The sequence below is a fragment of the Eubalaena glacialis genome, chromosome 8 (genome assembly GCF_028564815.1).
Source record: "Eubalaena glacialis isolate mEubGla1 chromosome 8, mEubGla1.1.hap2.+ XY, whole genome shotgun sequence".
NCBI lineage: Eukaryota > Metazoa > Chordata > Mammalia > Artiodactyla > Balaenidae > Eubalaena > Eubalaena glacialis.
In genome coordinates, this window is record NC_083723.1 from 109,680,831 (window position 1) to 109,694,536 (window position 13,706).

Here is a 13,706-nt window from a genome sequence, read left to right on the forward strand (position 1 = left end):
TCCCAGTCAGTATTCCCCCCTCCTCCCTTGCAGTGGGTATTAATCTGGGTTCTCAAGTGAAACAGAACCATCTCTGGGGGAGATGGCTAGATAGATAGATATGTTCTAGGTGTTTCTAACGGGAGGACCTAATGAAGGTTAGGGAGAGTCTTCCCACACAAAGGAGTTTTTAGCTGAGACCTGAAAGATAAGAAAAAGTACTCTAGGAAAGGAAGACAAGGGACAGGACTTTGCAGACAAGCGCAAAGCCCTGAAATGAGAATGAAGAACTGAGGCAATGCCACGTAGCCAGATGTTAGACAAGCAAGAGGAAAATGGCAGACAGTGAGGCTAGAGGGGTAGCTAGAAGCCATGCCATGAAGGGCCCTATGGGTTATATGAAGAATATGGGGCCTAGTGCATTAAAGAGCTTTAAGTTGGTAGAGACATAATCAGATAGAACTTTAAATTTTTTCTTTTGATGTTAAATTTACAAACTGTGAAGTGCACCAATCTCAAGTGCAACAAATTTTTACACATGTTTTTACTCGTGCAATAGCTACCCACTCAAGGTATTTCCAGCACCTGGAAGGTTCTCTCCTTCCCATTCAGGACCCACCGCCTCCAAAGGTAGCCACTCTTATGACTCCTGTCACCAGAGATTACTTTTGCCTGTTTTTGAACTACAGTAATGACAAAACCATACAGCTGTGCTGCTTTGTGTCTGAATACTTTCACTCAGCATGCAGTCTGTGAGATTTGTCCATGTCACGTGTAGTAATAGTTCATCCTTTTTCCTTGCTCTGCAGTGTTCCGTTGTATGAATATACTACAGTTCATTTGCCCATAAACTATTGATGGACATAAGGACTACTTTTATTACTTTTTTAAACTATTATAAGTAGAACTGCTATGAGGACTTGTGTTCATGTCTTTTTGATGGACGTAAGCACTCATTTCTGTGGGAGACATAACTCTTTTTTTTTTTTTAAAGATTCATTTTTTCTTAAGGATTTTTTTAAAAATTTATTTTATTTATTTATTTTTGGCTGCACTGGGTCTTCGTTGCTGCACGCGGTCTTTCTCTAATTGCATTGAGCGGGGGCTACTCTTTGTTGTGGTGTGCAGGCTTCTCATTGCGGTGGCTTCTCTTGTTGCAGAGCGTGGGCTCTAGGCGTGCGGGCTTCAGTAGTTGTGGCATGTGGGCTCAGTAGTTGTGGCTCGTGGGCTCTAAAGCGCAGGCTCAGTAGTTGTGGCGCACGGGCTTAGTTGCTCTGCGGCATGTGGGATCTTCCCAGACCAGGGCTCGAACCTGTGTCCCCTGCATTGGCAGGCGAATTCTTAACCACTGGGTCGCCAGGGAAGCCCAGACATAACTTTTTAAAAGATTACTCAGCTTTTGAGGTGGAGGATGATTAGGAAGAGCATAGACGTGGCAGTTTCCTCAGTCACCAACTCCCTGGATGCATAGTCTTTTACCAGTTAGCTTATTAAAGGAGTAAACCCATTCAGAATATTTTAAACATCACGCAAATCAAAATATAGATTAAAAAACAGAAAGCAAAATTTCCTTTTGATTTCTGTCATTACTGTCATTGTTGTAGTTGTTATCGTTTATGGCCAACCACAACTTAGAGCTGATGGTAATTGGAAGGACAATATGGAATGACAAGTTTTGGTGACTTGTAGTTGGATATGTCCCTATAAACAGAAACATTGTTGTCATCGTCAGACATTCGTGAAGCCCTCTCCCTCCACAGTTGCTGGTGTATATGTGTGGTGTAGTGGGGTGTGTCTCAAGTGACGAATGGATTTACTCTGTTTTCTTTCAAATTCTTCCTAAAGTAGTTTTCCAGGACCCTAGGTTCTCTGCAGCGTCTCTGAACCATCCCTGATTCAAGGGCTAAAACAACACACATACAGAGACTGCATTTTCCAAACTAAAGTTTTATGAGTTTGTACTTCCTGAATTGTGTGTGTATATATATTTATGAATTACCATTACAGAAAATAATACAGTCAAGTGAAATTAGGAATGTTTTGGTAGCAAAGTCTAAGACTTTTAGTCGTAATAAATGTTCAGTCTTTAGAACCATGGGAATTAAGGTACAGTAATGTAGTAACAAAGAGGCCATGGTCTGATTCCACTTTACCAAATCAGGCTTTTGACCCACTGTTTTACATTAAAATTATACTCTAAATCTGTCTTTTCACTGTGTTCTGAATGTGCATTAATTCATCTAATAAACATCTTTTGAGCACTTTCAGTGTTCCAGATACCTTGCTACTAGGCAGTAGAGATATGAAAGTATAGTCACTGATCAAAAGGATTTTGTAGTGTGACAGAAGAGACTGTTAATAAAGAAGTGAACCAGTGGTTGCCATACCCCATTAGGGCTTGGGCTAAATGGACAAGGTCTTCAGTGTCCAATCATCTTCATTCATTCATTCATTAAAATTTTTAAGTTCAGAACTGGTCCTTAGACCAAAAGAGCTGGTCCTTATATACTGTCCTCTTATTTTAGATTGCTGATATATCCCTGTAAGAAACTTTAGTTGTTTATTTTTCATAGCAGTGTTTTTTTTTTTTTTATTGCCTCAGCTATCCTGGGATTTTTTTTTTTCTTTTCTCATTTTTCATGTCATGCTCAGACTTATTACCTGGTAATAGGTTGCAAGAAATGAGAATTGAGTTATTTTTAAACAAATATCAATCATTTGTGATATGTTTAATAGGAATTATAATGAATAAAATCAGGGTTTTACTTATTATGAAGTCATTATAGTCAACATTGGCAATTCCCCAAATTAATAATGAGACAATAAATCATTTGTGATGCCAAAGGGATCAAATAAATAAAAACAGGATTGACCTTGTTAGAAATTTGATATTTTCAGTATTTATCTGTCAGAGCCACTGATTTGGAAATTGTTGTAAATTCTTGGAAAATGGAATCTTTTTTCCCCTGTAAAAGTGTGCATCATTTGGCAAACTACAGTGTCATTTTCCTTGAAGAGAATGTAGTGATTGATTATCCAGAGTGCTACCATGACAAGGTAAACCAACCAAATAGCTATAAAATTGTATATAATCATATAGCATCACATAGGCTAATCATTCCCTGCAGGTACTTCCTGTTTACCCCCAAAATCTTTATCTCCAGGGGATATTCCTCTGTGCCTACAATCTCCCCTTCCTCTCCGACTGTCATCAGCACAGTTCTCATCACCCAAAAACACGGGCATAAATACAGACCACACTGAACCACCCAAAGAGACTTCCAAATGCAAAGATGCCTGTATCTAGCATCCCTCACATATATGACATCCCTCACATCATTTATATGTGTTGACATTATTAGTTCTGTTTCTTTGATTAGTAGTATTGTCCTAAAGATCCTTAGAAATTATAAAACAAGCAAAGGAAGGGAAGGATGGGAAGGTTTTAGAAAATAAGAAGACCCGTCTCACTTTTGAGAAGTTGATAATCTAATCAGGAAGAACAAACACACCTAAGATGACCTGGAACAGTTACACAGTATTCCCCAAGTCTGCAAGCACCAAGGCACTGATTGAGCGATGAGGGCCAGTAGAGTAGAGGAGCCATCAAATTATCCTTGGTTACCAGAAGGCTAGATGGAGCCATCAGAAAGGAAGGGGCTACCCAAAACTGCCCCAGAGTTGCTTATCAGTAGCATAATTGGGAATAGAACCAGGCCCTTTCTTTCAATAATCTGAGCAATTTCCTTGTGCTCATCTTCCCTGCAGTGTTTGTCAGATTTCAAACGGCTTTTGTTAGGATGGCTGCACTCTCCTCTCCTTTATTAATTGCTGTCCACGTGTTGTAGGATATCCTGTGTTCTTAATCAGGATGAGGATTTTTGATTCTTCTTAGCAGCATGGGGACATGTAGCTAAGCAGAATCAATTCCTGTCACTCACACAAACACAGAGGAACAGGATTATGGATCAGGGTGAAGCTGCAGTGCTTTAATCTTAAAATCAATACAGAAAAGGAAGTTGAACTTGTGGGAATTCTATAGAGACTGTAATTTGGTTTCCTATGAAGTTGCCTTACACGGTATAACTGCTCCTTCCTTTTCACCTTCTGATTATTTTACTTGGAGTGTGGGGAGAGGAGAAGGAAAGAAGAAACCTCTAGAACCAAATAGTCCTGAATAAGCATGCATATGTAAGCTCATAACTCAAACTGATCCTCCGTTGTGTTGAGAAAAGCTGTACACGTTTATCCATTCTTTTTATTTTTAGAAGAAGAAAAAAAAAAGCTAACCCAAACCCTGTAGCCCATAGTCTGTATTTAAGCATAATAAAATGCCTTTGATTATTTCAAAGGTTAGTGTCAGGCTGGAAAAAAAATTTTTAATGTTTACTTTTATGGCTAAGTCTACATTGCTTATGGAATTCTATATAAATAAATACATATTCATCAAACCAGTTATTGACCAAAGGATTCCAAGCTTCTAAGCATGTGATTAATATTTACTCCAGTATAATTGTGCTTCTCTCAAAAGAGGCATGAACTAATGGTTTAAACAACTCTGTCTTTTCTTAACCAAAGATTTAGAATTTATTGAATATGCCTCTTTTCAGATATAACACCGATTTGCTGCACAGTACTATCAGTGTCTAAGATGGGCTTATTTTTTCCCTTGGATATTCCTTTAATTCAGTTTAAAAACATGTCTGAGTCTCTTTGGACACTGCTTCTACAGTGACAGAAACAACAGGAGATACTGTGATCTCATGAGAAAAAGTTTGAGGCAGAAGGGTATAGTTAAAAGAGCAAAGTCTGGAGCCCTTGCTTTGTTTGTTTCTTTTTCTAAGCCTGTTTCCTCCTCTTTACACTGGGGATGATTAAGGGATTCAGCCGATAGGTAGGTGCGTTGAGAGGATTAAATGACATAAAGCACGTAGAGTGCCTAGCTCAGCTTCGCACTTGTAAGAATCTAATAAGTGTTCATGATTATCATTATTCTGTGAGTTTCAAGTGAGGTAACATATGTTGTATATGTGAAAACATTCTACAAGCTGTAAGGCACAATACAAATGTTAGTTGTTATTCTTAATAGATTGATGGTTTTGAAACTTTAAAAAACAAATCCTAGAAAGCTTTTTCTTTATGCTGCCTGTCATGAGTCCCTAATCTCAAAGTAGAACCCTGGGGGTGATAAATCAGGCTCCAACTGAATATGCATTTTCTTTCTTAAAAGCCGCAGAGATATCTTGTAGATGCCAAGAATTCTATGAAATCAATATGAAATTCCCTGTCCTGTGTCCTTCCATAAAAAACACTTTCTCAGGTCTTTGGAAGATCAGCACTATGTAAGATACTTATTTTGTTGTTGAGTATTTTTAAATGTCACATCCTTCTAGGAAAGCTCAAGTGTCTTAAGTGATCACATCCTTTTAGTGGTCCTTCCTTGTCGTAAACATTATTTGAGTCAAAACACTCATGAGTTTCTGTGTCCTCTCTGTGTTCGTTTCCAGAGCACAATCATTGTGGAGAAGACAGTGCAAGACCTCATGAACCTGATGCACGACTTGAGTGCCTATTCGGATCAGTTCCTCAACATGGTGTGTGTGAAGCTACAGGAGTACAAGGACACCTGCACTGCAGCCTACAGGTAGAGCTTCTGTTGGAAGCTAAGCAACGTCAATTTAGAACTTGACCTTTGGGGTGGTGGCTGATACTGCCTTCATAGCCTAACTTTCCATCATTATAGAAAAGGACCATCCTTGAGTTTGTCAAGAGGCCTGATGAGAACATGTACCAAAGAAATAGTCTCCTAGACACGTGTATAGTCATACCAGCAGAGGGAATGGAAGGTACAAAGGGACAAAGCCACTTAGGACTGCCTTTGGGTGGCTTAGATGAAGTATCAGCCTTGATTTTTATGAAAGTCTAGAATCATAAGATGTGTCTTCCTCAAGGAAATTCTGGATCTTGATTAGCCCCTCTTGTGATTCTAAAAGATCTTTAAAGTAAAGCAATTTTGAACTCTTAGTAACCCTTAATAATCTATAATATGATTTATTTTTAGTCTGTCCAAACATATTCTTCCTGATGTTTGACCTATAGCCTTCCTACTGTCATGAAAGGATGGTTACCCTGTTTAGCATCAGTGGAAATGAAAAATCATAGTTACGAACTTGAAAACCTTTAGTTTTCCCTCTGATTTCTTTTCTCTGAGTTCACAAATCTCTTTGAGCTTGTGGAAAAGATCATAGCACTTCTTGTAAAAAGGTAATAATAGGAACAAATTATGGTCTGGTTGACAAGACATGAAACAATTAGAGAAGAAAAAAATGTATAATAAAATACTAAATTTTATGTGATGTATAATTAAGGATAGATGGGTACAGTATAGTATATCATCAGGTACTACTTGTACAATACAGACTATAAGAGCAAAAGGAATAAAACACGAAAAAGAGTGACAGGCTGATTGGAGTCAGGAAAGATCTCACAGAACGTGAGTTAGGTTCTGGACCTTAGAAAGATGGGTGAGATTTAGGGAGGTGGAAAGAATAAACAGGGGCATTGCAGGGATGAAGAGGACAAACATAGTTGCCTGATATTCAGAGGGAGAGTTAAGGAGGAGGAGGTTTGAATGGAACAGAGTTCCTAGGAGAAGGTAGTAGGAAGTAATGTTGAATAGGAAAAGTAAGACCATATAACAAAGGATCTTAAAAAATAAGACTTGGAAATTTAGATGTTGACTAGTAGATGATAAGGAGCCATTATAAGTAAACCAGGAAGCAGTGTTCAGGGAAGATTAATCTGGCCAAGGAATATAACATAAATTAATGCTTAACCTCCTTCACTCCTGCAATAAGTAATATTTATCCACAGTTACAAGAACCAAATAAAGAAAAGAAACCCAGAGAGATGCACTCCCTATAATATTTTACTTTTTTTGTTCAATAATTATTCATCAAGAATGATAATACTTTTAGGTTAAAATCATACATATAATCAACAAGTGTGCTATACGCAGTTGTGTACCGAATGATAATTCTAATGGCACTTCAAACAAAAAATATGTTAACATTTAGTCTTTTGGTAAAGAAAATTTTAATTTAAATTTTTTAGATTTTAATTTGTACAAATAATTTTTTTTTACAGAAAACTACAAATAGAGTAATGGTAAAGTACTTTTAAGCACAAAGATATATTCCATTAGGATAAAACTTGGTGAGGAAATGAAATAGAAATAATAACTCAAAGAGAAAAATGAAAAATATCTAACCATTAAAAAAGAACTTATTTTTGTATATTTTAAATGTATTATGGTAGATTTCAAATCCCTACGGTATTGAGATTCTATTGGTTACACTTAAAATAGTGATTTAAAGAGTCAATATTTATAATGTGCCAAAATTTAATATATTTTGTAACCATTAAACTCATGCTAAAAAAAAAAAAACTAAATTTCAATTTTAAAATGTGGGGAAGAGAATATAGTTTTTCAAAATTCCTTTAAGAGATACACAAATGAAAATTTTAAAAGTCATTGCCCTTGTGTTAGTTGTCTAAGAGTGGAATTTCTGGGCCACAGAGTTAACACCAAAATGGTTGTACCAATGTCACATCTACCAAATGACAGTCAAATAACATACTTTAAAAATTTACTTTTGCTTTAAGCTGCATCGAATTTTAAGCTTTTTTTTTTTTTTTTTTTTTTTTTTTTTAAAGCAAGGCATGTCTTCTTTTTCTTATATTTCATTAAGGGCAACCCATAATTTCTAACAAATAATAATGCCAGTGACTATTAATTATAATGGAGATGTTACCTAACCTGCCCAAGATATGGCAAAATTGACAATAGACTCTAAGTCCCACTGATGGTCATTTATATATTATTGTTGTTCTTGTTATTTTGAAAGAAATCTTTTTAAAAGTTTGTATAGCTTGGCACCTTATTTATTGTAGGTGACCTTTTCCTCATTTATGATCCTGCCTCACAACAAGTTAAGCGATAGGAAGCGTACTAAATCCACAAAGCAGAGTGGTCACCATTGAACGCTTCTTGTTTTGAAACGATATTCAGATTGGACATAGTTCTTATTTCTGTAGTGATTCCAAATCAGTTTCATCCTTACACATGAAAACCCTTCAAATATGTGAAGATGGCTATCATGGTCCATTTAGTAGTTTTGTTTTGTTTTTCTTTTCCCCTAGACAGAACATCCTTGGTTTCTGATATGTCCTGGGTCTGCAAACCATCCCACTCTTCTTTCTCTGTTGCCATTAGTCTGGTAGTATCTATCTTAAAAAAGGAGTACTCCACTCAGAGACCAGTGTTCCAAGTGTGCTCTTGTTCTTCAGCAAAACCACTGCCTTCTTTGTGCAGGACCCAATGCCAGACACACATCATTGCATGTGAGTGTGTAGGAATAAAGAAGTCCATCAGTTACAGATTATACCTTTAATGAGCTTACGTCCTTGGTTGAGGATAGAAAGGAAAATAGGGGACAAAGAAATCAGACGTGTATCCACAGCATCAATTTATGACAGAAAATATGGTAAGATAGGTAATGATGACATGCTCTAGGAGGAAGAAATTACTTAAAGAGGACAAGAGAGGTTTGGTGAAGGTTACAAACCTAGGGTTTGTGAAGAATGAGGAGGATTTAGACAGGATTTAAACTGAAGGAGCTAAAGGAGTGAAGGAACCAGAACAATGTCAAGGAGGTGGGGAAGAGCAGGAAAAGGATGAGCAAGTGATGAATGTTTGGGTTTTGGAAAAGATGGCTAAGCCAAAATGGAGGCTCTTGAATGCCAGGCTCAAGGAACGTGACCTTTTAAAGTTCGGTAGTGGGAACCACTGAAGGTCAGTAAACAGGCAATGCCAGGGAAGACCTGTGCTTTAGGGAGATTCTTCTGAGCTTTGTGTAAGATGGATTGGAAAGGCAAGAGTGTGTAGGTGGAGGGGAGAGAGGAAGAGAGTGCCTGAATTAGAGGAGAGGCGGGGGAAACGGAGGGGAAGGGGCAGACCAAGAAACTTAAATTAAGGGGGTAAATTTGTGGGACATGGCCACTGGTTGGCTGTAGGGAATAAGGAAATATAAGAAGAAACAGTAGCTGAAATTAACCTTATCTTTTCTAAGCTATATTTGTAGGGATTTTTTTTTTAACTTAAATTCAAGATCTCACATGTAGCCATTAAATTTAATGTTATTTTTAGCTCATCATTTCAGTTTATTGAGATATTTTTGAATCCTCATTTTGTCATCAAAAAATCATAGCTAGGGCTTCCCTAGTGGCGCAGTGGTTGAGAATCTGCCTGCCAATGCAGGGGACACAGGTTCGAGCCCTGGTCTGGGAAGATCCCACATGCCGCGGAGCAACTAGGCCCGTGAGCCACAACTACTGAGCCTGCGCGTCTGGAGCCTGTGCTCCGCAACAAGAAAGGCCACGACAGTGAGAGGCCCGCGCACCGCGATGAAGAGTGGCCCCCACTCGCCGCAACTAGAGAAAGCCCTAGCACAGAAACAAAGACCCAACACAGCCAAAAATAAATAAATAAATAAATAAATTAAAAAAAAAAAAAATCATAGCTATTCCTCCAAATTCCATGTCATTCTTGATTTTATTAGCAATCTTTTAGTTTCTTTGTGTATGTCATTTTAAAAAATGTTCAACAGGACAGGGCTAAGTTGAGAGTTTTTGGGGGCATACCTCTTGAGACTTCCTTGGAGATTTATGACCATATATTACTCAGTATTTCAGGGGTTCATATGTTTTTCTTTTTTTTTTCCCACTCCATAACTTTTAATATATTTTTTAACATCTTTGTTGGAGTATAATCGCTTTACATTGTTGTGTTAGTTGCTGCCTTATAACAAAGTGAATCAGCTATATGTATACATATCTCCTCCCTCTTGCGTCTCCCTCCCACCCTCCCTATCCCACCCTCCCTATCCCACCCCTCTAGGTGGTCACAAATCACAGAGCTGATCTCCCTGTGCTATGCGGCTGCTTCCCACTAACTATCTGTTTTACATTTGGTAGTGTATATATATCAATGCCACTCTCTCACTTCATCCCAGCTTACCCTTCCCCCTCCCCGTGTCAAGTCCACTCTCTACGTCTGCATCTTTATTCCTGTCCTGCCCCTAGGTTCTTCAGAACCACTTTTTTTTTTAAGATTCCATATATATATGTTACCATATGGTATTTGTTTTTCTCTTTCTGACTTCATTCTGTATGACAGACTCTAGATCCATCCACCTCACTATAAATAACTCAATTTCATTTCTTTCTATGGCTGAGTAATATTCCATTGTATATATGTGCCACATCTTCTTTATCCATTCATCTGTCTATGGACACTTAGGTTGCTTCCATGTCCTGGCTATTGTAAATAGTACTGCAATGAACATTGTGATACATGTCTCTTTTTTTTTTTTTCCCACACACACACACACACACACACACACACACACACACAGTATTTTATTTTTACAAGAAGTAAATAAACTGACACCAAGCATTGTAAATGGATGACCACAACAAAAGCAAAAATGATTGCAATTACCAAACACGAAACACACTGATACTATGTCATAATATTGACATTCAGTCCAAAAATCCTCCACTGTAACGTGTCCTTTACTTTGCAGTGAAAATTGATTTGTATATTTTTTGCCTCTGAGTCCTTGTGGGATTTTTTTTTTATTCAAGCAGAAAGTCACAAAAATTATAATCATCCTCATCAGTTCACTCGGTCACATGTAATTAATTTTTTTTCATCTTGATCTTTTGTTAGCACTTTGATGAATTCATCAGTTTTCCATTAGAGTTCTGAAAATGCTTATTCATTCAGTTCAGCAGTATAGTCAGTTACCAGAAACCTGTACTTGTCAGTCTTTTCCATGAATACCTTGAAGATGAAACCCTTTTATAGGAACATTTTTGCAAAACTATCAGAGTACACCCAGAACTGTCTGTAAATGAAAAAAGACTTAAAAATGACCATGGTTAAAGATTTGATGAAAGTTCATAATAATGCAATTGACAAGAAAATTTATTTATTTCTGAGATATACATTTTAAAGTAATAAGTAGAATTATGACTTGTAACATTATACCAGAACATATAAGATTTTTAGAAATTTCATGTAATGTCTGAAACATTTATATTAACATATTTCCATACAAATAACCCAAAGAAAGTTTAATATTAGTTTTTTGTTTCTTTGTTTTTTTATACTGCAGGTTCTTATTAGTCATCAATTTTATACACATCAGTGTATACATGTCAATCCCAATCGCCCAATTCAGCACACCACCATCCCCACCCCACCGCAGTTTTCCCCCCTTGGTGTCCATATGTTTGTTCTCTACATCTGTGTCTCAACTTCTGCCCTGCAAACCAGTTCATCTGTACCATTTTTCTAGGTTCCACATACATGCATTAATATACGATATTTGTTTTTCTCTTTCTGACTTACTTCACTCTGTATGACGGTCTCTAGGTCCATCCACGTCTCAACAAATGACTCAATTTCATTCCTTTTTATGGCGGAGTAATATTCCATTGTATATATGTACCACATTTTCTTTATCCATTCATCTGTCTGTGGACACTTAGGTTGCTTCCATGTCCTGGCTCTTGTAAATAGTACTGCAATGAACATTGTGATACATGTCTCTTTTTGAGTTATGGTGTTCTGAGGGTATATGCCCAGTAGTGGGATTGGTGGCTCATATGGTAGTTCTATTTTTAGTTTTTTAAGGAACCTCCATACTGTTCTCCATAGTGGCTGTGTCGATTTACATTCCCACCAACAGTGTAGGAGAGTTCCCTTTTCTCCACACCCTCTCTAGCATTTATTGTTTGTAGATTTTTTGATGATGCCCATCCAGACTGGTGTGAGGTGATACCTCATTGTGGTTTTGATTTGCATTTCTCTAATGATTAGTGATGTTGAGCATCCTTTCATGTGTTTGTTGGCAATCTGTATATCTTCTTTGGAGAAATGTCTGCTTAGGTCTTCTGCCCAGTTTTGGATTGGGTTGTTTGTTTTTTTCTTATTGAGCTGCATGAGCTGCTTGTATATTTTGGAGATTAATCCATTGTCAGTTGCTTCATTGGCAAATATTTTCTCCCATTCTGAGGGTTGTCTTTTGGTCTTGTTTCTGGTTTCCTTTGCTGTGCAAAAGCTTTTGAGTTTCATTAGGTCCCATTTGTTTATTTTTGTTTTTATTTCCATTTCTCTAGGAGGTGGGTCAAAAAGGATCTTGCTGTGATTTATATCATAGAGTGTTCTGCTATGTTTTCCTGTAAGAGTTTTATAGGGTCTGGCCTTACACTTAGGTCTTTAATCCATTTTGAGTGTATTTCTGTGAAAGCTGTTAGGGACTGTTCTAATTTCATTCTTTTACATGAAGCTGTCCAGTTTTCCCAGCACCACTTATTGAAGAGGCTGTCTTTTCTCCATTGTATATTCTTGCCTCCTTTATCAAAGATAAGGTGACCATACGTGTGTGGGTTTATCTCTGGGCTTTCTATCCTGTTCCATTGATCTATATTTCTGTTTTTGTGCCAGTACCATCCTGTCTTGATTACTGTAGCTTTGTAGTATAGTCTGAAATCTGGGAGCCTGATTCCTCCAGCTCCGTTTTTCTTTCTCCAGATTGCTTTAGCTATTCGGGGTCTTTTGTGTTTCCATACAAATTGTGAAATTTTTTGTTCTAGTTCTGTGAAAAATGCCATTGGTAGTTTGATAGGGATTGCACTGAATCTGTAGATTGCTTTGGGTAGTATAGTCATTTTCACAATGTTGATTCTTCCAATCCAAGAACATGGTATATCTCTCCATCTGTTTGTATCATCTTTAATTTCTCTCATCAGTGTCTTATAGTTTTCTGCATAAAGGTCTTTTTGCCTCCTTAGGTATGTTTATTCCTAGGTATTTTATTCTTTTTGTTGCAGTGGTAAATGGGAGTGTTTCCTTAATTTCTCTTTCAGATTTTTCATCATTAGTATATAGGAATGCAAGAGATTTCTGTGCATTAATTTTGTATCCTGCTACTTTACCGAATTCATTGATTAGCTCTAGTAGTTTTCTGGTAGCATCTTTAGGATTCTCTATGTATAGTGTCATGTCATCTGCAAACAGTGACAGCTTTACTTCTTCTTTTCTGATTTGGATTCCTTTTATTTCTTTTTCTTCTCTGATTGCTGTGGCTAAAACTTCCAAAACTATGTTGAATAATAGTGGTGGGAGTGGGCAACCTTGTCTTGTTCCTGATCTTAGTGGAAATGGTTTCAGTTTTTCACCATTGAGGACGATGTTGGCTGTGGGTTTGTCATATATGGCCTTTATTATGTTGAGGAAAGTTCCCTCTATGCCTACAAGTTAGGTTGTTTATTTTAGATTTTACTTGTTTCTTGAGGTAGGATTGTATTGCTATAAACTTCCCTCTTAGACCTGCTTTTGCTGCATCCCATAGGTTTTGGGTTGTCGTGTTTTCATTGTCATTTGTTTCTAGGCACTTTTTTGATATCCACTTTGATTTCTTCAGTGGTAACTTGGTTATTTAGTAGTGTATTGTTTAGCCTCCATGTGTTTGTATTTTTTACAGTTTTTTCCTGTAATTGATATCTAGTCTCATAGCGTTGTGGTCGGAAAAGATACTTGATATGATATCAGTTTTCTTAAATTTACCAAGGCTTGATTTGTGACCCAAGATATGATC

At 37.2% G+C, this 13,706-nt stretch overlaps 1 protein-coding gene across 2 annotated transcripts in view; it reads left to right on the forward strand.

Annotated features, from left to right (window-relative positions):
* The window catches only part of EXOC4 (exocyst complex component 4), an 843,793-nt gene that overhangs the window by 652,344 nt on the left and 177,743 nt on the right, over positions 1-13,706 (forward strand). For both annotated transcript variants that reach the window (XM_061198739.1, XM_061198740.1), the window contains one exon: positions 5,487-5,623. In XM_061198739.1, the coding sequence (XP_061054722.1) occupies positions 5,487-5,623 (137 nt within the window). The remainder of the gene's footprint in view (positions 1-5,486; positions 5,624-13,706) is intronic.